The sequence below is a fragment of the Octopus sinensis genome, linkage group LG13 (genome assembly GCF_006345805.1).
Source record: "Octopus sinensis linkage group LG13, ASM634580v1, whole genome shotgun sequence".
Taxonomy (NCBI): Eukaryota; Metazoa; Mollusca; class Cephalopoda; order Octopoda; family Octopodidae; genus Octopus; species Octopus sinensis.
Window position 1 is genome coordinate 59,711,852 of NC_043009.1, and position 27,500 is coordinate 59,739,351.

General features: G+C 38.1%; 1 protein-coding gene and 1 long non-coding RNA gene across 21 annotated transcripts in view; one reads left to right on the top strand and one right to left on the bottom strand.

Moving 5' to 3' along the window:
- The window catches only part of LOC118765832, a 14,806-nt gene extending 9,314 nt beyond the window's left edge, over positions 1-5,492 (bottom strand). The window contains exon 1 of the long non-coding RNA XR_005001723.1: positions 5,296-5,492. This is a non-coding gene — a long non-coding RNA (uncharacterized LOC118765832). The remainder of the gene's footprint in view (positions 1-5,295) is intronic.
- The window catches only part of LOC115218656 (protocadherin Fat 1), a 185,814-nt gene that overhangs the window by 103,885 nt on the left and 54,429 nt on the right, over positions 1-27,500 (top strand). For 18 of the 20 annotated variants that reach the window (XR_005001715.1, XR_005001716.1, XR_005001721.1 and 15 more), the window contains 9 exons: positions 836-1,874; positions 2,329-2,499; positions 3,186-3,349; positions 4,807-5,209; positions 6,424-6,573; positions 8,799-8,975; positions 10,597-10,794; positions 12,504-13,022; positions 17,444-17,584. Coding sequence is in view for 13 of the 20 variants with exons in the window: in XM_036508413.1 (XP_036364306.1) it covers positions 836-1,874; positions 2,329-2,499; positions 3,186-3,349; positions 4,807-5,209; positions 6,424-6,573; positions 8,799-8,975; positions 10,597-10,794; positions 12,504-13,022; positions 17,444-17,584 (2,962 nt within the window). In the remaining 7 variants the exon portion in view is untranslated. The remainder of the gene's footprint in view (positions 1-835; positions 1,875-2,328; positions 2,500-3,185; positions 3,350-4,806; positions 5,210-6,423; positions 6,574-8,798; positions 8,976-10,596; positions 10,795-12,503; positions 13,023-17,443; positions 17,585-27,500) is intronic. The other 2 variants (XM_036508416.1, XM_029788583.2) reach the window with 1 other exon arrangement.

Genomic DNA, 27,500 nt, shown 5'->3' on the forward strand with positions numbered 1-27,500 from the left:
GTTACTTCAAATAAATATTTACATCATGTAATAACCTATTTATGATGGCATGCCTATATTATTAATAGATAAATAATTAACACTTTTACTGCAGAAATCAGACAGCTCCACTCAAAATTTCATTACCTGTAACTGCAGATATTAGTTTTACATACCATTTTGTCTTTTGTTGAGGAATTCATGTTTGGAATTATTTCTTGTTGAAATATGCCAAGTCTAGTGTGGCAATTGTGGAGGCGCAATGGCCCAGTGGTTAGGGCAGCGGACTCGCGGTCGTAGGATCGTGGTTTCGATTCCCAGACCGGCGTTGTGAGTGTTTATTGAGCGAAAACACCTAAAAGCTCCACGAGGCTCCGGCAGGGGATGGTGGTGATCCCTGCTGTACTCTTTCACCACAACTTTCTCTCACTCTTACTTCCTGTTTCTGTTGTACCTGTATTTCAAAGGGCCGGCCTTGTCACTCTCTGTGTCACGCTGAAGATCCCCAGAACTACGTTAAGGGTACACGTGTCTGTGGAATGCTCAGCCACTTACACGTTAATTTCACGAGCAGGCTGTTCCGTTGATTCGGATCAACTGGAACCCTCGTCGTCGTAACCGACGGAGTGCTTCCATCCAGTGTGGCAATGAGATTTCCAGAAAATACCAATGCTATTTCTTGGTAGATATTTAGCATCATTTTTAGAATAATCTTGGAATCTTATATCAACAGTGAAAGGCTTAAATATTGAATTTTATGTCATAACTTTTTTTGGGGTTTTTTTTTATTAATTAGTTTGTTGTATGATTAACATCTATTCACTGATTTCTTAAACTATTTTTAATCGCTTTTCAGGAGGATCGTCCAACAGGTTTTGACATCTTAAAATTCGAACTCACCGATGATGATTTGCCACCAAATGGCGCCCCGTTCTCGTTTGACATTATTTCAGGTGTTGGTAAGGAGAGGTTTCGAGTGGACAATGAAGGCAAGCTGCTAACTGTCCGAGACCTCAACCAGAGCATTAAGGACCGCTATGAACTGACTATTAGAGCCTTTGACAGTGGAAGCCCTCCTTTGTACTCCGATGCAACTGTGACCATTGAGGTAACTGAGGAGAGTACAGTGCCTCCCAAGATATCCAACCTGAAAATCTCAATCAACTCCTATCAAGACAAATTCCCTGGTGGGATCATTGGCAAAGTTTCCGCTGAAGACCCAGACATTCATGATTCCCTTAAGTATAGTATTGTCTCTTCGAATCTTCATCTATTTGATATTCATGAGAACGATGGCCGTATTATTGCGAAGCCAGGTCTAGATGCCGGCCGGTATGTCATTGATGTGAAAGTCTCAGATGGTAGGTATGATTCTTATGGCCAAGCTAACGTCGACGTCAGCGTTACCACTGATGAAATGGTCAAGAATGCTGTAACCATTCGTCTTGGTAATATCCAAGCTGATGATTTTTTGAGGCAGCAGTCTAGAAACTTCATCAAGGTCTTGAAGAACGAATTATCTGTTCGGGCTAGAGACATTGAAATAATCAGCCTGCAGCCGGCTGATATCAGCACAGGTGCACAGAGCAGGCGTAAGAGGTCTACATCCGAAGATCTTGATGTTTTGTTTGCTGTGAGGATGTCTCATAATAGTTTCATCCGTGTAAACACACTACGAAGGAAAGTTCAGAATGCTACCCCTAAAATACAGTCAGCGCTCAACCTGAAAGTCATGAAAGTATTTAGTGATGTCTGTGAGAAGGACACATGTGATACGGGATCGTGCATTGGCTTTGTGGACTTTGACAAGGAAAATCCTATTGTTACTGAGATTGGCGAACAAAGTTTTGTCTCACTGAAGTACCGGTACACTTATGAGTGTAAATGTCTTGATAGTAAGTTCTCATTTTACCATTTCCTTCTTTGTTCAAACCTCATTATCTTTACTACAGTTCTTTCTTCACTAAATTAGCGAATCCTTGTGTGACATAGACATGTTTTGTATTATATGCAAATGAATATACGTTTCTCTTTGTGATTTAATTAAGATCTTCTTAATGGAGTTCAAGCTGGTCCCTAACGAACTGATGGGATCTTTTGAATTAAGGCAATTCCTGAAGTTTGTAAATGTGTGGTTGAGTTTGTGTGTGCGTATGTGTAAAGGGTATGCACTTGCAGTTATAGTCTGTGTGTATGTGTCTCTATAGTACTTCGATGTCTGCGTACAAGAGTGTGCATGTGTGTGTGTGAGTGTGTGTCTGAAAGAGAGAGAGAGAGCAAGAGAGTGTATAGATTGATAGACAATCAGAGAAAGCATGTATAATCAACATTTCCTGTCTATTTTTGCAGACAAATGTATATGGGACCCAGACCCCTGTATTGGTCACCAATGTCCACACTACAAAGTGTGTAAAGCTTCTGATGTGTCTGGGCCACAGTGTGCCTGCCCAGAGGGCAAGACTGGGCTGTACTGTGACAAGGACTTACCCCCAGACTGTGCTCAACATGGATGTTATCATGGTACGTGCTATCTTATTCTGGTCGCTCTTCTACAATCACACCACAAAGTCCCCACCACCACCACCCACCCACCCACATACACATCATCATCATCACCATCATCATACATCATTATTTCAACATTCCATTTTTTCATGTTTCCATGGATCAAACGAAATTTACCAAAGCAGACTTTCTACAGCCAAATGCTCACCTTGTCCCCATGTGTGTGTGTGTGTGTGTATGTACATAGGAGGCGCAATGGCCCAGTGGTTAGGGCAGCGGACTCACGGTCATAGGATCGCGGTTTCGATTCCCAGACCGGGCGTTGTGAGTGTTTATTGAGCGAAAACACCTAAAAGCTCCACGAGGCTCCGACAGGGGATGGTGGTGATCCCTGCTGTACTCTTTCACCACAACTTTCTCTCACTCTTACTTCCTGTTTCTGTTGTACCTGTATTTCAAAGGGCCGGCCTTGTCACTCTCTGTGTCACGCTGAATATCCCCGAGAACTACGTTAAGGGTGCACGTGTCTGTGGAGTGCTCAGCCACTTACACATTAATTTCACGAGCAGGCTGTTCCGTTGATTCGGTTCAACCGGAATCCTCGTCGTCATAACCGACGGAGTGCTTCCATCCATAGTAGTGTATGTACACAAGTTTCTAATGTGCTACAGTTGTTCACGATTGTTGTTTATTTTTTGCAGATAATAAACCTTTAACATTTGCTGGCCGTAGCTTTGCTCGATGGACGTTGGTGGACAAACACGGCTTTGAAAACAGATTAAGTGTTTCATTGAGGATAAAGACTCACCAGAAAAATGCCAACCTCATGTTTGCTAGTGGTTCTGTGGATTATAGTATTCTTGAGGTAAATGACTTCTTTTTTTTTTCATCCTTTTTTTTTTATCTTTTACTTGTTTCAGTCAGCGACTATGGCCATACTGGAGCACTGCCTTGAAAAGTTTGGTCAAGCAAATCAACCCCAGTATTTTTTTCCTTTTTTTTTTTTTGAGTTTGGTTCTTATTTCGGTCATCTTTTGCTGAACTGCCAAGTCATAGAGCTGTAAACAAGCCAGCACCAACTGTCGGGCACTTGTGGTGGGTTGGGTGACAAACAAGAACACAAAGACACATGTGTATTAACACACACACGCATACATTCATATACATATATATGACAGGCTTCCACCTAGTTTCCATCTACCAAATTCTTTCACAAGGCATTTGTCAGCCTTTTGCTATAATAGAAGCTATTTATTTGCACAAGATACCACCAAGTGGGACTGAACTTGAAATTACTTGGTTACAAAGTTACAAAGCAAGCTTCTTGACCACACAGCCATGCCTTCATCATTAATCAGAATTTGTAATTAGTGACTAATGTTATGGGGATAATAATAATAATAATAATAATAATAATAATAATAATAATAATAATAATAATAAATAATAATGGAACATCCCTCCCACATGACAAGTGGTATGTGCTAGTCATTATGAATACTGTGATGTAGGAAGTTGAGAAGTCAGCAAAGTTGGTCATAGATAGTCATGTCTAACTGCACAGCTATACTAGAGTGGATGTTATAACAGTCTGACATTGAATTACAACAACTATTGCTTGACTTTAACCACTTGAGCAAGTCCCTTAGTGGTTGACAATATGTACATCTCTGATCACGAGCAGGAGTAACTGGGATGCTTCATAGCCATATGTTGAGGGATTCTTTGAGGTTTGAATAAACGTAACAAAAGCAAAGTTTGAAGGAAATACTAGCCATTTTACATACTTTCTAGGAACAAGTAAATAGGAAATAACAGTTGCTACCGAAGGACGGTGTAATTAGTGTTATACTCTTTTACTTGTTTCAGTCATTTGACTGCGGCCATGCTGGAGCACCACCTTTAATCGAGCAACTCGACCCTGGGACTTATTCTTTGTAAGCCCAGTACTTATTCTATCGGTCTCTTTTGCCGAACCGCTAAGTGACGGGGACATAAAGACACCAGCATCGGTTGTCAAGCAATGCTAGAGGGACAAACACACACGCACATATATATATATACATATATACGACGGGCTTCTTTCAGTTTCCGTCTACCAAATCCACTCACAAGGCTTTGGTCAGCCCGAGGCTATAGTAGAAGACACTTGCCCCAAGGTGCCACGCAGTGGGACTGAACCCGGAACCATGTGGTTGGTAAGCAAGCTACTTACCACACAGCCACTCCTGCACAGAAATAATTACAAAACAAACGTAACAAAACAGACGCATTGATATTTAATTCCTGTTTTTTTCTCCATATTTTTTTCTCACTCTTCAGCTGGACAATGGCATGGTACAGTACAGGTTTGAATGTGGCAGTGGTGTTGGAAGAGTGCAGCTACCCAGGAAAATCAGTGACGGTGAATGGCACACCATATTTGTTGAGCGCTTAGGCAAGACAGCTACAATCAACCTGGACGGCCGTTACACGGCTTGGTCGAGCGCTCCAGGTGAACACGATGTCCTCAATCTGGGCAGCAACAACATCTATTTCGGCGCTGAAGTTGAGACGTTCCCCAACGGCTACCGCAACATCAAGCGGGGCTTCGAAGGGTGCATGGAAGACCTGCGCCTACACAGCATCCGTTTGCCATTCACTGATCGCAACGCTGTAGCCACCTCACAGGAATTTCATAAGATTGAGTTTAACTGCAAGAATATGTGGGAGAAAAATGAAAATGGTAATTCCTTTTTTTTTTTATATTTCACTAATGTTATTTTTGTTATTGTTGTTGTTAGTCAGGTAACGGGTAAAGGTAAAGTTTACGGACCCGTTTTGGTCACAAATGACTTTGGGATTGTACCAAGAAAGTTCCCCTTCAAGGCACAAGTCTCGACAAAGTTGTTTATGGAAGATCAGCAATCGCCCATGCATACCCCATCATCTCCACTCTCCACGCCACAAGTGTTATCCAAGGGAAAGGCAAAGGGGCCGATACAGCTTGGCATCAGTGACGTCACAACTCATTTCTACAGGTGAATGAAATGAAGGCGGTGAGCTGGCAGAATCGTTAGCATGCCAGGTGAAATGCTTAGCAGTATTTTGTCTGCCGTTACGTTCTGAGTTCAAATTCCGCCAAGGTCGACTTTGCCTTTCATCCTTTTGGGGTCGATAAACAAAGTAACCAGTTACACACTGGGGTCGATATAATCGACTTAATCCATCTGTCTGTCCTTGTTTGTCTCTTCTGTGTTTAACCCCTTGTGGGTAGTAAAGAAATAGGTATTTTGCCTGCCGTTACGTTCTGAGTTCAAATTCCGCCGAGGTCGACTTTGCCTTTCATCCTTTTGGGTGTCGATAAATTAAGTACCAGTTACGCACTGGGGTCAATATAATTGACTTAATCCGTTTGTCTGTCCTTGTTTGTCCCTTCTGTATTTAGCCCCTTGTGGGTAGTAAAGAAATAGGTTTTTTGTCTGCTGTTACGTTCTGAGTTCAAATTCCGCCGAGGCCGACTTTGCCTTTCATCCTTTTGGGGCGATAAACAAAGTACCAGTTACGCACTGGGGTCGATATAATCAACTTAATCCATCTGTCTGTCCTTGTTTCTCCTCTCTGTGTTTTAGCCCCTTGTGGGTAATAAAGAAATAGGTGAATGAAATCGAGCAACATGAAATAACATATCTTGCTCAAAGAACACAAAACACAGCCTGGTACAGGAATCAAACATACACCCTACCTGTCTGTTTATCTCATATAATCTTTCCATCAGTCTACCTATCATACCATTACTCACTTACCTGTCCACCTGTCTGTTCCGTCATTATACATGACTTTCTATTACAAACCTGTCAGTTTACTTTATGCTATGTTCACCTGACTCTCTACCTGCGACACTATTACTTACTTATCTGGTTTTTCCTTTTATTTTTTTGTATTTTTCTGACTTTGTAGATCCTTGTTCCAACTTCCCATGCCTCAATGGCGGTCGGTGTATCCCATCCAGCCACAAGAGCTACACCTGCGTGTGTGGTTCACGTTTCCAAGGACTGAAGTGTGAAGTCGATACCAATCCATGTGCAGATAACCCATGTCTAAATGGAGGTAGGTGAACACATCCTCCTGCCTCTCCTCTCTCTCTATCTCTTTGCAAAACACCTGTGCTTATATTTATCACAAGAGGATGAACTATTGTAGATTTATATATACATATATATATATATATAGATATATATATATGTAGGTCCCGGGTTGAGTCGGGGTTAACCACAGTTAATAAGGTACTCAATACATAGCAGAGTAACATTTGAATGAAACAGTTCTAGTCGTGTAGAAGCTCCTTCTATAAAATTAAAAAAATATATATATATAAATAAAATGGAGTGAAGTGAAAATTAATTGACAAATGTGATTATTACACTCTGGAACTAGACCTCTCCAAATTTTATTGGAAACATATGTAAGAGCTAACTGGATTAGATGTATATAAATCTCCTATCTGTGTGCCATACATATATATATAAATATAATGAATTTGAATTGTCTTGGTTTTACTTAGGCACTCCTACTTGCAGTCCTATATTTATTGTTTTGGTTTCTATTGGAAAAGCGAAATTATAAAAATTATTTTATATATATATATATATATATATATGTATGTATTATATTTATTCTACATTATATCAGTACAGCTCGATGCAACCCCCAAAAAGGCTGGCTCGTCAGTTGGCATCATTAGACGGTGGCCGGCATAATGGAATAGGAGCTTTATTTACATATTCAAAACATTTTCCAGAAACAAATTTAAAAGATGTATATATATAGGGGAGAATTCACAAAAAAAAAAAACAAACGACAAAGACAGGTGGTGTAGACAAGAAACAGATGTATTACTATAACGCTCAGGAAGGGAAAAAAGTCTTTAACATTTCGAGACAACGCTCTTCCACAGAAAGGAACATAGAAAGAAACAAGGAGAGAAAATAATGTGTTGTGGCTAGCGATCTATGATGGCAAAATATATGTGTGTATGTGTTGCTTGTGTGTGTATACGTATGTTATTGCATGCATGCATGTGTATACGTATGTTATTGCATGTGTGTGTATATATATGCATGCATACACACATAAGTACAATTGCAACCATAAATGTCGATTTTGTTGCTCTTCTGTGGAGGACATAACACATGACCCACAACAGCCTAAAAATATTCTCAAGCTCCTACCTCCTCTCATGGTATGGTGTCCCTACTGAAGCAATATGTATTGTGCCAGTCATAGAAAAGATTGCTCTCATAGTAAATATACACAAACTTAACATCATGAAAAAAATATTAGTGGAACATTCCCATCACAACTTGTACCAAACGCAAAGACAACAGACCTGATATAGTTATTGAGCATTTCATGTACTGTCATTTAACTTCAACCAAATTTCTTGGTGCTTATACAAAATTATGAAAGGAATTCTAATTTTCAAAAATAAAGTATTCGTTACCTTAGCTGCTTTTAGCATTTTGAAGGCAAATCATGTTGCCATACAATTTTCCTCCTCTATAACTGCAGCCATATTGTGTCACATCGCAAAGGGAGAAAACTCATACAATGACATGTTGCACCTTCAGCATGCTAAAGGTTAATATATAATTAAATGAAACAAATTTCTTATTATATAACTCATTCTTCTTACTACTCTGCTCCTTTTATCCTTTTCTTTTGTCTCTGATTCTTTCCTCTTGTTTGTGTGTGTGTAGCATTCTTTTACTCTTTGCCTGCCACCAAGCCTCAAGTACAAACTCATCCTGCTTCTCTTACATTAACACTGCCTGTATCTCTCTTTTACTTTGTCTTCTCCTCTTTCTCTATACAAAATAAAGCATGACCAAAAAACATCAAATAACTAGCAAATATTTATTTTGGCTTTTATCACATAAAGATTATCATTAATCGTTTATTATGACTATGTCTTATAAACAACTTGCACATGCAAGTGCTACCAGAAGCCAGCAAGTGTATGGTGTCATCATGAGACAATGCGTGCTGTTTCGGGGCCTACCTCTCGACAGCATCAATGCGCACCCCTCCCCCTTCACTGATATGAGGCCCCGCTTGCTAGATCAGCTGGCTATCAAATAAAGCTCAATATTCTTCTAGCTCCTCATCTCTTTTTAACCGAATCCAGTGGCTAGCCTTCTCCACTGCAGTTTGGATATCGGTCATGGTTGTATTGACTTTACGATGAGTTAGGCCTAACGATAATAATTAATTGACTATTCCTAACTAATTGTCATTAACTAAGTATTATTATTAACCGGTAACTTTCACTTCAGGTACCTGTCGTAACAACCCTGTTTTACCCAATGATTTCTGGTGTAAATGTGTTGGTGGACTTAAGGGACGACGTTGTGAATATGGCCACCACTGCGCTGTCAATCCTTGCAGGAATGGTGCCAATTGCATTGAAGGACCAGACAAACCTATTTGCCAATGTGTTGGACTTTATGAAGGTAAATTTTACATTTGTTACTCTGTCTTTTCTCAGCTATTTCTTTTGTTTTTTTTGTCTTAATGATATTGTCAAAGGGTAAGGCGGCGAGCTGGCAGAATCGTTAGCATGCTGGGCGAAATGCTTAGCGGTATTTTGTCTGCCATTTCATTCTGAGTTCAAATTCCGCCATGGTTGATTTTGCGTTTCATCCTTTCGGGGGTCAATAAATTAAGTACCAGTTACGCACTGGGGTCGATGTAATCGACTTAATCCGTTTGTCTGTTCTTGTTTGTCCCCTCTGTGTGTAGCCCCTTGTGGGCAGTAAAGAAATAAGAAACCTTAGCACGCTGGCGAAATGCCTAGTGGTATTTCATCTTCCGTTATGTTGTGAGTTCAAATTCCACCAAGGTCGACTTTGCTTTTCATCCTTTCGAGATTGATGAATTAAGTACCAGTTACGTACTGGGGTCGATGTAATCAACTTAATCCGTTTGTCCTTGTTTGTCCCCTCAATGTTTAGCCCCTTGTGGGTAATAAAGAAATAGATATTGTCAAAGGGTACAGGAAGAACAGCTTCTGTGAACCACCCATGTCCTAACGATGATATTAGTGATAGATTTTCTTCACCCAAATTTCTCATTCTTTATGTTTAACGACCTTTCATTCTTATGAGGTTAATATCATAAAACTACCTGTTAAGCAGTGAAGTCAATGAAATCAACCTACTCACCCCCCCCCCCAGCCCTCTCAAATTATTGCCCTTATCTCAAGCTTTGAAATAAGTGCTATTTGAGCACTGGGGTCCTAAATATCAATCTGCATGATTTCAGGCCTTGTGCCTATGGTAGAAAGGATTATTATTATTAGCAAACCATTTTACTGATATCAACATGTTTTTTCTGAAGTCTTGGATTATTTTCATTCTTACATTTGATAAAGGGATCATTTCCAGTAAATAACAGAAGTATTAAACAACCTGTTTAAAATAATACCTTCTGTTTGTTATTATTTATTGACGTTTTCTTACATATTTTGAACATTTGTGTCCATAAATTATCTTTACAACTTCCACAGTTTATTGTATCATTTGTTGCTTGCAATCAGTGGAGCATGTGGGTGACCTGCTGTGCTTGAGGAGACCTATTGAGTCAAGTGCTTCAACATCAAAATACATATCAAATGGAAATTGTAGTTGTGATCCCTGTGCCGTTGGCACGTAAAAAGCACCATTCGAATGTAGCCAATGACAGCGCCACCTTGACTGGCTTCTGTGCTGGTGGCACATAAAAAGCACCCACTACACTCACGGAGTGGTTGGCGTTAGGAAGGGCATCCAGCTGTAGAAACACTGCCAGATCAGACTGGAGCCTGGTGCACCCTCCCGGCTTCCCAGACCCCGGTCGAACTGTCCAACCCATGCTAGCATGGAAAATGGACATTAAATGATGATGATGAAGACTTTATTTCTTTGCCTATGTTTTCCAATAAACTGCTGAATTATTTCTATTTTTCTTTTTTTTTTCTTAATTTTTCAAATTGTAAAGATAATTTATGGACACTTTTGTATGTACACATACACACACACACACACACATGCTTATGTATATTACATACTGTATATATTTTTTTTTTTCTTTCAGGCCCACTTTGTCAATATGAGTCTGATAAGTGTGCCAACAATCCTTGCAAGAATGGTGGCACCTGCTACAATGGACCTGGCACTTATTTCTGCAACTGCAGCATTGACACAGTCGGAACGCACTGTGAAGAAATCCTTCTTCCAAATATCTCATCTAATAAACATGGAATCACAGAGAATGAAATCTTCATCATAATTGGTCAGTTTCTATTATTATTATTATTATTATTATTATTATTATTATTATTATTATTATTATTGAGTGAGAGTGCAGTGCATGCCATAAAAGTGACACTGGGGTAAAATATACGAAGCCCAGTATAACCACCATGACTACCCGTCTGATAAGGGTACACTAGACACATACATCACAACCATGTGTGCGCGACATGGTGATCTCATATCAAGATAAACAGCACGTGACCTTGCAGGTGGGACCCAGTTACAATTTTCTTCAGGTCAAGTAACACATCCCACTCAAAAGGTCCCTGAATAAGGATTGTTTAAGGATGTTGAATGAACTACCCAAGTTTCCAAAGGTGAATTATCCAAACCTCTAAGAATTCCTTTCAACATACGGCTATGATGCTCCCCCACTACTTCTGCTCATGGTCAGAGATGCACACATCGTCAGCCACTAAGGGACATGCTCAACTGGTTAAGGTCAAACAACTGACAAGCAAATCTGTGGTATTGAGCAGAATATATGTTGTAGCCCATCTTTTATACCAAGACAAAACAATGTACATGATAACACTTCCAATCAGTTAAGATCAGAAACCATGAGAGCCACTGTCTGGTACTGTATCAAGGCATTTTTATTATTATTTTTATTATTATTATTATTATTATTATTATTATATTATTATTATTAACATTATTATTATTATCATTATTATTATTATTATTATATTATTATTATTATTATTATTATTATTATTATTATTAATATGGTCTACTGGCAGAATCATTACCGCACCAGGCAAAACGTTTTTCGGCATTTAGTCTCTCTTTATGTTCTAAGAACGCATTTCACAGAGGTTGACTTTGCCTTTCATCCTTTCTGAGTCAATAAATTAAGTACCAGTGAAACACTGGGGTTGATGTAAGTGACTAGCACCCTCCCACAAAATTTCAAACCTTGTGTCTATAGTAGAAAGGACCGTCAGTTGACCGAATTTGTAGTGATGATCACACCGCCACCCTTCTTCAGTTGGGCATGCAAGGCAGTTTTTCTTTCCCTGGTGGCTGCAATGAAAGAGGTTGTTTGGTGGACAAAACTGAAAGGCATGAGGACAAATACAATCCTCTTTGGTAGAGTTCTCATTGACTCCTTCAAGATTCACTTGAAAAGCAACCATGTGGTTTGCAAGCAAGCTACTTACCACACAGCCAATCCTACGCCTATAATACCTAATTTTTAAAAGTGGAACTGGTTATATAGTGCAAGTTCCACACTGCAAACCTATTATCAAGATGCATAGTTCAAATACCCTCATTGAAGCTGTTTTTTCTATCTCAATAGGCGTAGGAGTGGCTGTGTGGTAAGTAGCTTGCTTACAAACTACATGGTTCTGGTTTCAGTCCCACTGCATGGCAGCTTGGGCAAGTGTCTTCTACTATTGCCTCAGGCAATATATATATATACATATATGTGTGTGTCTGTGTTTACATCCCTTTAACTTAGTGGTTCGGCAAAAGAGACCGATAGAATAAGTACTAGGCTTACAAAGAATAAGTCCTGGGGTCAATTTGTTCAACTAAAGGCGGTGCTCCAACACGGCCACTGTGAGATGACTGAAACACGTAAAAGAGTAAAAGAGAGAGAGATCCTGATATTTATTATAATTTACCTGTTAATTGTAGCTGTTAATTGATGTTCTTATGTCTGTTTTGAATTCCTCACAGGTGCCTTAGCATTCCTGATCGTAATAGTAATCATTCTGATTGCCATTCGATTCTGGTACCAGAAGAAGCAATCTCATCGCCGGATTCTTGCCCCAAATCCCCGCTTGGCCAACAACGTGATCATGAGCGACCCAGATGACCTGAAACATTCCAAACTCAGCAACCCGGACCTGCACCTCGGCATATCACACTGCCCGCCCAGCCCTCAACCGCCCCCGGTGCCGAACCGACCAGCCTCCTATACGCCGAGCAATCACGACTCGTCTCTCAACACGCTGAACAACTTCGACACGGTGCGGAACTATGGCAGCGCCGCGGACCAGCTGGAAAATGTGCACAACATTCCCGTCTACTCGTGCGACCACCTGCAGACGTTCAGCCCGTATCCGCGCAATGGCGCAAGTGTGCCGCCATCGCTCCCACCACCCCCTCCGTCGAACTCAGCATCCGACACAGACTCTATACAGAAACCAACCTGGGAGCTTGATTATCCAAACATTTTGGAAAATTATACGGAATGTAAGTCATTTAGTCTTTTTAGGGTTTGGTTTTTTTTTATTTTCTTTCGAAACAAATTCTTTGATTCCATTACATTTCTTTTTTCTCTTTGAGGAAATTTTATTTATATTTCAAAAAAAAATTTGTTTTTTTTTTACATATTAATAGAAATGTTTATTTGTGTTTCTTTGTTTTTTTTTCATTATTTGTTTCTTTTTGCAGATTCGTCTTTATTTTAAAGAATGTATTTATTTTTAATCATTTGATTAATTTATTTCTAAGGCTGAAAAAGAATGACAAGAAAACTGGTAAAGTGCTGGATTTAAAATATCTCTGCAGTGTTTAGTTACATCTACTTAGGTTCAAATCCCACCGGTGATGCCTTTGATGTTGAAACCATAATCTGTCATATACTGAGATCAGTTCACAAAACTTGGGGTACTGTGATTATGTTAGAATCATCATTATTATTATTATTATTATTATTATTATTATGAACTAGTGATTAGGGAGTTAACCCATGATCACGAGATCATGGTTTCAATTCCTAGACCAGGTGGTGCATTGTGTTCTTGGGCAAAATACTTCATCTCACATTGCTCTGCAATCACTTCGATACCTGTTCAGACAATGTCAATTTGATGGAGGGAGTAAGCTCATGTGCAGCACGAACATTTGATCACTATAAACAAAATCTTTTGTGCAGGTCGTTCGGCAAAAGCTGAATGTTCATACATCATCTTCTACAGGAGAATCCATTGTTATTATCATCATTATTATTATTATTATTAAGGTGGCAAGCTGGCAGAATTGTTAGCATGCCAGGCAAAATGCTCAGCAGCATTTTGCCTGTCTTTACATTCTGAGTTCAAATGGCACCGGAGTCAGCTGTGCCTTTCATCCCTTGCAGGGTCAATAAAATAAGTATCAGTTGAGTACTGAGGCCAATTTAATCTACTTATCTTCTTCCTTAAAATTGCTGGCTTTGTGCCAAAATTTGAAATTGTCATTATTATTGGAATGCTGAACTCAAAGACTCATCAGCACGTTGGATAAAATGCTGAGGGATGTTTTTTTCTAGCTCTTTGTTTTCTGAGGCCAACTTAGCTTTTCATCATTTTGGAATAAAAAAAAAAAGGGCACCAGTTAACTACTGGGGTTGATGTAATCAACTAACATCTGCAACACATAAAATTGTTGATTTTGTACCAAAATTTGAGACCAAAAGTGGTAAACTGGCAAAATTGTTGCTGCTTCAGACAAAATGCTTAATAACATTTCTTCCGGTATTTTAGATTCTGAGTTCAAATCCCACATTGGTCAATGTTGCCTTTCATCCTTTGAGGATTGATAAGAATAAAGTACCAGTTAAGTACTGTGGTTGATGTAATCAACATTTCCCCTCCCCTCAACACTTCTGACATCGTACAAAACTTAGAAAGAATTATTATAAGATTCCACCTCATTCCTTGCAAATCGTTAGTCAAAGGTGAAAGTCTTACCTGTCGGGAGTGAGGTGATTTCAGAGAAGAGGTAATATTGATTTCAAGTCAGCTTTACCATAATTTAAAACATTCATTCCTTGTTACTCTGTAAAGTTAGATATCAGCTTCAATAATCCCTTGAACTCTTGTGTATAAGCCCTACCTCTAATCCCAAACCACATTAATCCACTGGTTTGAGTTAAACTGCAGAGTAAAATTTCAGACACTGCCCCACCCTACCCACACCTCCTCTTTGGGTAAAATTTGTAAAAACAAAATCTGTTTAACAATTGCAGCGCACAATCTCAGATCAAGTCACTTGCTATGCAAGTACATCTCCGTAAAAAAATCTGTTTATTCTTCACTTTATCACAGTAAGAAGATTTAAAAATGTTACTTCGTTATATTTCTTTATTTCATTCATTTCTTTTTGCCTTTAATTAAAAATGAAAAAAGAAATCAACAAAATACGTTTATTGCTTTTGTATTTTTATTTTTATTTGAGTGGTGCTTATTCTAATACCTTAAAGATTACCAAATGCCAAAGCCTTCTTTTGTTAATATCTATCATAACAACTTGGTCTATTTCCTTGGTGCTTTATTTTTTTTTATTTTTGATAACTAAAAATGCATTTTCAAGCAAAAATTTTCTTGGAGAATCTCTAAATAATTTCATAACTTATTGCTTAATTTTAAAAATAATATGCAGACTTTATATATTAGTATTCCTCTTGGAATATATATTATTTCAAATCCTATTGCTTTGGGTTGTTGAAAAATTTGCAATCCCCAAATTATTTCAAATCCTGTTGCTTAAATTCTAAAAATATTTTGCAATTCTTAAAACAAGATTTCCCCTGCAATCTCTAAAGATTCTTAACTTGGTGCTTACTTTAATAACAAAAAGTCTTCAAAACCTGACATTTCTCTTGCAACACAAATTTGATATTTCTCTTGTGGTTCATGGACTTCAGAAGCTTGTGTTTCTTTCACTATCCATGAAACCCAACATATCAAGAACACATAGCTTAAGGCTATCTCCTTTTCAGCTATACTCTTACTCCGTTAAAGGGTGCTTTCTAGTCTTGTGAAATACATGACAACCTCATTAGTGCTGGTGCCATAAAAAAGAACTTAGTACACTCTGGCAATTGGTTGGTGCTAGGATGAGATCCAGTCATAGAAACCATACCAAAACAGACATTAGACCACAAGAGAATTCTCTGACTCATCTGATCCCATCAAAGTGTTTTTACTCATGACAACACAGAGGAGAAATATTAAATGATGATGATATATATATTTATATATATATACATACATACATACATACATACATACATACATACATACATACATACATACATCATACATACATACATACATACATACATACATATGTGTATCATCATCGTTTAATGTCTGCTTTCCATGCTAGCATGGGTTGGACGATTTGACTGAGGTCTGGTGAACCAGATGGCTGCACCAGGCTCCAATCTGATCTGGCAGAGTTTCTACAGCTGGATGCCCTTCCTAATGCCAACCACTCCAAGAGTGTAGTGAGTGCTTTACGTGCCACCACACATATATATATATATATAGAGAGAGAGAGATTCGGAGAGAGATAGTAGATATATACACATAATTACGAATATGTGTATATATGTATACATACACAGACATGTATGTATCTTATACAACATATAGGTGTGTATAATATATGTACACATGTTTACACGCATAAAATCTAAGCATGCTTCAGGTTCACATGAAAGCCAATGGTTGGTGAAACCTTGTAAGGCCATATCCATGTATATAGATACATAGGTACAATTACACACTAACACATATATATATATGTCTGTGTATATATGAATGTATAAGTAAACTTGCTTATGAAAGTATATGCAAATATCTATGTATATTCGGCTGGCCCCCGTGCCGGTGACACGTAAAAGCACCGTCCGCTCGTGGCGTTTGCCAGCTCTGTCTGGCAACCGTGTCGGTGGCACGTAAAAGCACCATCCGTTCGAATCCGTTGCCAGCCTCGGCTGGCCTCCGTGCCGGTGACACGTAAAAGCACACGTCCGTTCGTGCCGGTTGCCAGCTCTGTCTGGCCCCGTGTCGGTGGCACGTAAAAGCACCATCGTTGTGTCCGTTGCCAGCATCGCCTGGCCCCGAGCCGGTGACACGTAAAAGCACCATCGTTCGTGGCCGTTCACCAGCTCTGTCTGGCACCTGTGCAGGTGGCACGTAAAAAACACCCACTACACTCGCGGAGTGGTTGGCGTTAGGAAGGGCATCCAGCCGTAGAAACACTGCCAGATCTGACTGGGCCTGACGAAGCCTTCCAGCTTCACAGACCCCAGTTGACCCGTCCAACCCATGCTAGCATGGAAAACGGACGCTAAACGATGATGATGATGATGATGATATACCCATGTTTTACTCACTTTAAGTGCACAGGATTAAGGTTTATAATTCCCTTACTGAAAGTCTGCATATGTAGTTGTAATTGTTGTAGTCATTTAGACTGAATTAGCCTTAATCCATCAGGCCTATGATCAAAAAAGCATTCCATTTGTGACCATCCTGTCATTTTGGCATATCTTAGAATATGTTGCCAAATGTGTCCTGCCTTGTATTTTAAGATGGTAGGATGTCTTTTGAGAGAGATGTAGCTGCTATTTCTTGAAAGCTTGACAACTGCATAGGAACTCCTTTGTTGTCTTGTTGCATATATTGCAACACAGAAAGAATGGCGCTGATATTGACGATGCTGATGGTCACTTGACAACGGCCAAACCACTAACAACAGTAGCGAGAACAACAATAAGAAAGATAACGACTAATTAATAAGAGTTAATAAAAATAAACTAGTTGAGTAATAGTTGAGGGTTCTTTAAGATAACAATAATAATGGCCTGGTTTCTTTGTATTTCCATTTCATGAGAGTAGCAGAAAGGAAAAATTCCATGAACTTGGCCAAAGCCATGCCTATACAAGACCCTTCTCCTCTTTTCCACCGCAACCTTTCTGGACGAGATACTTCATCTTATGGCAGTCTACCGATGACTGGGTCAGAAGAAGACCTTCCTGGTACGTTGAAATGCTTCCAATTTTTACGGATCTCATATGATATGACATGAAAACTCTGTTTGTTTGTTCTTGTTCTTGTTGTTGTTTGTCCATCAATATGACTTTGTTAACAACAGCAATTAATTATTTAATAATTAAAACTTAAAATGAAGCGAGGCAAGACCAAAAACGAGAGAGGGATAATTATTTCGTTTTCCAATCAGTGATTTTTGTCCAGAATGACAATAACTACCACAACCACCACCACCACCACCACCACCAGTGGTGACATTGGAGGTCTAGTCTTCCATGTTTCACAATATCGTAACCATTAACATGAATTAACAGAGACTACATTTGCATGTTGCCTACATGTTACTCACAAGATACCCCACTATTCATTGAAAAGTCAAGTCAAAGTTATTAGTGAAAGAGTATATATCTATCTATGTCTCTATCTATCTATCTATCTATCTATCTATCTATCTATATATATATATATATATATATATATATATATATTATAGATACAGGGTAAAGTATTATTAATTTAATAATTAATAATTTTACCAAGTAGTTGGGTATGGAAAAAAACCCATTATCAGTGAAAAAAACCCATTATCAATAAAAACTTATACAAAAAGTTTTTTTATAATTAAAAACATAATTAAGCGATCAGCAAAAGTTGCTTCACCACATAACGAAATTTAGAAATAGCAGTCAAACTACTACAAATTCTTCTAATACATTATATCTCCAGATATATTGTAGGTGAAGAATTAGTAGTTTGACTGCTATTTCTAAATTTCGCTATGAGGTGAAGCAACTTTTGCTGATTCCTTAATTATGTGTGTATATATATATATATATATATATATATATATGTATATACTGAGTAGTAGAGGTGAAAATCTGGTAAGTTAAGTTTTCACTCCCAAGTCTAACAGCCATTTATAATTATTTCTCTTCGCTTAAATTGATCACACTCTAGAAAAATGTCCTTTAGAGCTTCATCTGCTCTCCTACAATTAACAAAAATTGTGTATTCTGGGTAAAGAAGCCAATATGAACTAACAACCACTCTTTCTCTTCTCTCTTTCATTTTCCCTTTACCTTTCTTCCTGATACACATATCTACATACATACATACATACATAGATATGTGTGTGTGTATATATATATATATATATACATATAGGGAGAATTCAGGAAAAAACAAAAGACAAAGACAGGTGGTGTACAAAACAAAACAGATGTATTAGTATAACACTCAGGAATTGAAAAAGTCTTTTACGTTTCGAGCCTACGCTCTTCTACAGAAAGGAACACAAAAAAAAAACAAGGAGAGAAAAAAATGTGTGTAGTGGCTAACGATCTATACACACACACACACACACACAACATACAAGGGGGCAGCTGAAAAGTTCCTGGCTTTGGGTAAAAGAAAATACAAGAGGATCAGTTAATTATGATTTTATTCAATATGTTCCCCTCTCAGGTTCACACTTATTACAGCAGTATTTCAGTTTTTCTTAGTCCTGTAAAAAGAACACAGAAGGTTGAGCCTCCAAGCAGCCCTTTCATGATACCCTTAAAAACTAGGGACTTTTCGGTGAACCCTCATGTGTGTGTGTGTGGTATGTGATAAAGAAATTCATTTCGTTATTCAAGGTTTGATGTGTCTGTGTGACTCTCTGGGTAAGTGTCATCACTTACAGCTTAGTGTCAACCTATGCCTGGCTACCACGCTAGAAGCAGTGTGACATGAAAATTGACAAAACCAGGAACTTCCAAGGCCTCAGGTTTTATTTCAGAGATTTCTTTCTCTTTGGTAGATTACCAACCAAGGTTAAAGAGCTTCTACCTTCCGATGAGGTGAGCTATCCCATTCCAGACACCAAACTGACCCAAACACTCTATAAAGTGATCAGATACCACTCCAGTATTCAATGCTGAGTAGCTCATTCATACATAAAAAAATACACTAAGGAGCTTGCTTACGAACCATATGGATCTGGGTTCAGTCCCACTGCATAGCACCTGCGGCAAGTGTCTTCTACTATAGCCTCGGGCCAACCAAAGCCTTGTGAGTGGATTTGGTAAGACGGAAACTGAAAGAAACCTGTTATGTATATATATGTGTGTGTACTTCTGTCTGTGTTTGTCCCCCCACAACTGAAGTTGGTATCTTTACACCCCCATAATGTAGCAGTTCAGTAATAAGAGACCGATAGAATAAGTACTAGGCTTACAAAGAATAAGTCCTGGGGTCAGTTTATTTTGACTAAAGGTGGTGCTCCAGCATAGCTGCAGTCAAATGACTGAAACAAGTAAAAGAATACACACACACACACACACACACACACATACTAGTTGGTTACTAACCAGTGGTGGTTGTGTCTTATCTGTCCTGTATTAACTAACACCTCTCTTTCTCTCTCCCTCTCTCTCTCTCTCCATATATATATATATATTATATATATATCTTCCTATCTCTCTCTCTACAATATTTAACCGCAGGCTGCCTCAAGCCGTAATCCCATCTTTTTCCCATCTTTCAGTCATTGGCGGTCTTCTTTTTCCTCCTCTCTTCTTCTTCATATGCTAAAACTTGAAAACCGCCATTACTATTACTATTACGATTCTGCAATTTAAATTCCCAGTTCAACTACTTTCTTCTTCAATTTCAACTCCCGCTCGATGACCGCAGCAAGTTCTTAAAAAATTTATCTTACTATATTTTTTATTCGTTGTTAATACGTTTATTCATACACTGTTACGAAAATTTAACCTTTTTTAAGATACTTTCAAGCCTTCGCCATAACTTGATTTATCTTCCTATCTCTCTCTCTACAATATTTAACCGCAGGCTGCCTCAAGCCGTAATCCCATCTTTTTCCCATCTTTCAGTCATTGGCGGTCTTCTTTTTCCTCCTCTTCTTCTTCATATGCTAAAACTTGAAAACCGCCATTACTATTACTATTACGATTCTGCAATTTAATTCCCAGTTCAACTACTTTCTTCTTCAATTTCAACTCCCCTCGATGACCGCAGCAAGTTCTTAAAAAATTTATCTTACTATATTTTTTTTTCGTTGTTAATACGTTTATTCATACACTGTTACGAAAATTTAACCTTTTTTAAGATACTTTCAAGCCTTCGCCATAACTTGATTTATCTTCCTATCTCTCTCTCTACAATATTTAACCGCAGGCTGCCTCAAGCCGTAATCCCATCTTTTTCCCATCTTTCAGTCATTGGCGGTCTTCTTTTTCCTCCTCTTCTTCTTCATATGCTAAAACTTGAAAACCGCCATTACTATTACTATTACGATTCTGCAATTTAAATTCCCAGTTCAACTACTTTCTCTTTCTTCTTCAATTTCCTTCCAATCCCTCGATGACCGCAGCAAGTTCTTAAAAAATTTATCTTACTATATTTTTTATTCGTTGTTATACGTTTATTCATACACTGTTACGAAAATTTAACCTTTTTTAAGATACTTTCAAGCCTTCGCCATAACTTGATTTATCTTCCTATCTCTCTCTCTACAATATAACCATTTAACCGCAGGCTGCCAAGCCGTATCCCAATCTTTTTCCCATCTTTCATTGGCGGTCTTCTTTGCCTCTTGCGTCTTCTTTTTTTCCCTTCTCCTCCTCTTCTTCATATGCTAAAACTTGAAAACCGCCATTACTATTACTATTACGATTCTGCAATTTAAATTCCCAGTTCAACTACTTTCTTCTTCAATTTCAACTCCCGCTCGATGACCGCAGCAAGTTCTTAAAAAATTATCTTACTATATTTTTTATTCGTTGTTAATACGTTTATTCATACACTGTTACGAAATTAACCTTTTTTAAGATACTTTCAAGCCTTCGCCATAACTTGATTTATCTTCCTATCTCTCTCTCTACAATATTTAACCGCAGGCTGCCTCAAGCCGTAATCCCATCTTTTTCCATCTTTCAGTCATTGGCGGTCTTCTTTTTCCTTCCTCCTCTTCTTCATATGCTAAAACTTGAAAACCGCCATTACTATTACTATTACGATTCTGCAATTTAAATTCCCAGTTCAACTACTTTCTTCTTCAATTTCAACTCCCGCTCGATGACCGCAGCAAGTTCTTAAAAAATTTATCTTACTATATTTTTTATTCGTTGTTAATACGTTTATTCATACACTGTTACGAAAATTTAACCTTTTTTAAGATACTTTCAAGCCTTCGCCATAACTTGATTTATCTTCCTATCTCTCTCTCTACAATATTTAACCGCAGGCTGCCTCAAGCCGTAATCCCATCTTTTTCCCATCTTTCAGTCATTGGCGGTGCGCCCGCCCCCCACCCCCACCACGAATACCGTTGAACACTGTTCTCACCCCCACCACCAATACCGTTGAACACTGTTCTCACCCCCCCCCCACCACCAATACCAGTATACCCCGTTCTCTCTATCTACACCGGATACACCTTACTCATCTACACTGGGTACGCCCTACTCCCTCCTCCTCCTCCCACTACCACTTCTCCTCATATGCTTAAGACAAGCTGCTAGCGCCATAGCTCATCAACTGCCCACCGATCTTACGCTTCCTCCTGACACTGCCTCAATCCGACCATCCCCTTTTAGTACCCTCCCGCCTCGTCACCTACCATTCTAAGTACCCCCCTACCCATTCTAAGTACCCCCCTACCCATTCTAAGTACCCCGGATCCCCAAAGTACCCCGGATCCCCAAAATACCCCAATCCCCAAAGTACCCCGGACCTCGTGCCCCCGTGCCGCTGACACGTTAAAATGCTCGAATCCGATCGTGACGATGCCGGACCCTCCGGCCCCTGTGCAGGTGGCACGTAAAAAGCACCCAATCCACTCACGGAGTGGTTGGCGTTAGGAAGGGCATCCAGCCGTAGAAACTCTGCCAGATTCAGACTGGAGCCTGGAGCGGCCCCTGGCTTCCCAGACCCGGTCAAACCGTCCAACCCGTGCTAGCGCGGAAAGCGGACGTTAAACGATGATGATGATGATGATGATGATGATATATATATACACACTATACTATACATAACATATAACCATAGCTTGCTGTTGTGAATTAACAAAGTAATCATCATTAACATTAACAATATCAATTAATAATAACAACGATAATATTAATTAATCCATGCTAACGTTGCTATGTCTGTTTCATGTCCACTTACTCATCTGCCATTCATTTACAGCAAAAGTCTCCGGAATCTTCCCTCTCTGTCTCTTACATATTGGTAAGAGCAAGCGGAACAAAGATGTTATTTATTAAGTATAAGCTATGACACTAACAACCCTAATCATTGTCGTTAATCTTTTTTGTATTTATTATTATCATCATTACAGTTGTTACCATTATTATTATTATTATTATTATTATTACCATTACTACTACTACTACTTCTATTTATTATCATTATTATTATTATTATTATTATTATTATTATTATTATTATTGAGCGAGAGGGCAGTGCATGCCATCAAAGTCTGGTCTAGTAACCCATCCCACTCAAAAGGTTCCTGAATAAGGGTTTTTTAAGGATGTTGTTTAAGGAATTATTATTATTATTATTATTATTATTATTATTATTATTATTATTATCATTATTATTATTCTTGAGTGAGAGAGCAGTGCATGCCATCAAAGTGACACTGGGGTAAAATATACGAAGCCCAACACACCCATTATCACTACCCGTCTGATAAGGGTACACCAGGCACATGCATCACAACCATATGTGTGCGACATGGTGATCTCATATCAAGATAAACAGTGCATGACCTTGCAGGTGGGGCCCGGTTAGAATTTTCTTCTGGTTGATTAACCCATCCTGCTCAAAAGGTCCCTGAATAAGGGTTGTTTAAGGAATTATTATTATTGTTATTGTTATTATTATTATTATTATTATTATTATTATTATTATTATTACTGCTATTACTACTACTACTGCTGCTGCTACTATTTATTATTATTATTATTACTATTATTATTATCATTATTATTATTATTATTGAGTGAGAGAGCAATTCATGCCATCAAAGTGACACTGGGGTAAAATATACGAAGCCCAGTATCCCCATCATGACTACCGGTCTGATAAGGATACACAAGGCAAATGCATCACAACGATATGTGCGCGACATGGTGACCTCATATCAAGATAAACTGCACATGACCTTGCAGGTGGGACCCAGTTAGAATTTTTTCAGGTTGAGTAGCCCATCCCACTGAAGATGTCCCTGAATAAGGGTTGTTTAAGAATGTTAAACAAAACACCCATGCTTCCAAAAGTGAATTATCAAAATCCCAAAGAATTTCTCTCAGCACATGGCTACGATGATCCCCCACTACTTCTGCTCGTGATCAGAGATGCACATATTGTCAGCCACTAAGTGACATGCTCAACTGGTTATGGTCAAACAACTGACAAGCAAATCTGTGGTATTGAGCGGAATATTTGCTGTAAGCCATCTTTTATACCAAAGCAAAACAATGTACATGATAACACTTCCAATCAGTTAAGATTAGAAACCATGAGAGCCACAGCCCTACTTGCTCTTGTTGATTCTGTGAGTGCAGACAGCAACCATTTCTCAGAGATCCTTACAAGGTCTCTTTCTGCAAATTATAAACTTTGGTACTTGGATGTTAACTTATCATGGAAGACACTCAACACCCAACTACCAATCTCAAAATCTTAGGTCTCCGTAATAGAGCAGTCTTTTGGGCCTGCTCTGCCATCATGTCAATTCCAAATTATTATCATTATTATTATTATTATTATTATATTATTATTATTATTATTATTATTATTATTATTATTAGTACTGATGTTGTTATTGTTATTATTATTATTATTATTATTATTATTATTATTATTATTATACAATAAGAAGAGTGAAATGCAATTTGTATTAAATACAAATTGCCTTTGTTTATTGAATTGCACAATATTTCAACAATATTCTTGTTTTCCTTCGGTTCAAAACAAAAAAAAAAATAGGCAGAAATGTAGAAATTGAACCCAAGCAAGACAGGCGTAGAGTTCAAGTCAATAAAACAGAGTCAATCTCTATTCATTACAAACTGTATAACTGTCTTCTTATTGTGCATTTACTTTCGTGAAGAGTTCTGTCAATCTTCATAAATTGTTACTATTATTATTATTATTATTATTTTTTTTTTCTTCTTTCAAATTTGCTTCCATTTCTTGCCGAGTGTCTTCCCGACTCCTAGGGCAAAGAAACTCATAGTATACATTGGTAGGCCATTAAACTAAACTCAACAGTTCATTCATTTTTTTTTTTTTTAAGTTAAATTAAAATACATGGGTAGTAATAGTTCTCACATCGACAATGCTCTTCTCAATACGTGTGATGTACCAGTTAAGACAATCTTTTGCACTTCTTGCAGGGATGGTAAGCCAGGAATTTTCGGTAATAATAATAATAATAATGATAATGATAATAAGGTGAGCTGGAAGAATTGTTAGTACTTAAAGACAGGTGAAATGCTTAGTGGCATTTCATCTATCTTCGTGTTCTGAGTTCAAATTCCGCCAAGGTTGATCTTACTTTTCGTCCTTTCAAGGTCAAATAACATAAGTACCAAATGAACATTGCTGGCCTTGCGCAAGAATTTGAAACCCATTCTTATTATCAATAACATTGTTATTATCATTATTATTATTATTATTATTATTATCATAGATGTTGTACTGTACACAGTATCATGAGGTTGTTGATTGAAGGTATTGTGTCTACGGGGATGGGGTTTGTACTGTTTGTCAAGTCAAAACAAGGACCTCAGGCTGACAGTACTTGACGCTATATACCTGCAGTTCCAAGTAATGGCGATTTTTTAAATACACCTAAATTCTAGGGTATTTCTAAAGTTTTCAGATGGGTGGTATTGAACCCAATGCTCTGATAACAATAGGGATAACCTTTATGTTTGACTCTCATAGCTGCCACGTCTTAGCGATCTCAATTCTCCGATCCCCATATTTATCAACCTTTTCTCTTTCTTTCATGATGAAATGTTGATTATTATTATTATTATTATTATTATTATTATTATTATTATTGAGTGAGAGAGCAGTGCATGCCATCAAAGTGACACTGGGGTACAAATATACGAAGCCCAGTATACCCATCATGACTACCCGTCTGATAAGGATACACTTGGCACATGCATCACAACTATATGTGCGCGACATGGTGATCTCATATCAAGATAAACAGCACATGACCTTGCAGGTGGGGCCCAGTTACAATTTTCTTCTGGTCGAGTAGCCCATCCTGCTCAAAAGGTCCTTGAATAAGGGTTGCTTAAAGATGTTGAACGAACTACCCATGTTTCCAAAGGTGAATTATCCAAGCCCCAAGGAATTCCTCTCAACACATGGCTACGATGCTCCCCCACTACTTCTGCTTGTGATCAGAGATGCACATATCGTCAGCCACAAAGGGACATGGTCAACTGGTTAAGGTCAAACAACTGACAAGCAAATCTTTGGTATTGAGCAGAATATTTGCTGTAGACCATCTTTTATACCAAGACAAAACAATGTACATGATAACACTTCCAGTCAGTTATTATTATTATTATTATTATTATTATTATTATTATTATCATTATTATTATGATATGGGCAGGGAACTGGCAGAATCATTACTGCATTGCACAAAAACGTGACTGCATATTTTCCAGTCCTTTACATTCTGAGTTCAAATACCACCGAGGTCAACTTTTTGCTTTTCATCCTTTCTGGGTCATTAGCATAAGTACAAGTTTTGCACTGGTGTCATGGTAATTAATTAAACCCCACTCCCTAAAAGAAAATTTCTGGCTTTGTGCCAAAATTTGAAACAAACATTATTATTATTATTATTATTTTTATTATTATTATTATTATTATTATTATTAGACAATAAGAAGAGTGTGATGTGACTGTAATAGCTTATTATTGATTCGAACGATATTTCAACAGCTTGTCTGTATTTTTCAAGTTTCAAAATGTTAAAAGAAGAAACAGAAATTCAAAAATATTAGTGAGGAAATCTTGTGTTCCCACTTTGACGGAATGGCATCATCAGTCTTCAGTTGCGCAATTTTTCTTTTCCCTTTTGCCAGTTGCAAAACTGAAGATTGATAATGTCATTCTCTCAAAGTGGGAACACAGGTTGCCCTCGTACATATTTTTGAATTTCTGTGTTTCTTCATTTTACATTTTGGACTTGGAAAAGATAGATGAGCAGTCAAAATATCATTCAGATCAATGAATAATCTATTACAATCACATCCCAGTCTTCTTACTGTTTATTTACCTTCATGAAGAGTTATGTCAATCTTTATATAATATTATTATTATTATTATTATTATCATCATTATTATTATTGCAGAATTGTTAGCATGCCAGGCAAAATGCATAGTGGTATTTTGTCCGTTTTTAACGTTCTGAGTTCACATTCCACCGAGGTCTACTTTGCCTTTCATCCGTTCGGAGTCGATAAATTAAGTCTCAGTGAAACACCAGGGTCAATGTAATCAACTAGTCCCCTTCTCCCAAAATTTAAGGAATTGTGCCTATTGTAGAAAGGATTATTATTACCATTATTATTATTATTATTATTATTATTATTATTAGTGTATTTCAATAGAAAAATAACAAAATGGTCGAGACATGTAACACATAATTATTGGTTTAATATATGTAAGCCTCCCTTGGCTGTTGCCAGCCTCCTCTGGCCCCTGTGCCGGTGGCACGTAAAATGCACTCACTACACTCATGGAGTGGTTGGCATTAGGAAAGGCATCAAGCTGTAGAAACACTGCCAGATCAGACTGGAGCCTGGTGCAGCCTCCTGGCTTCCTAGACCCCTATCGAACCGTCCAACCCGT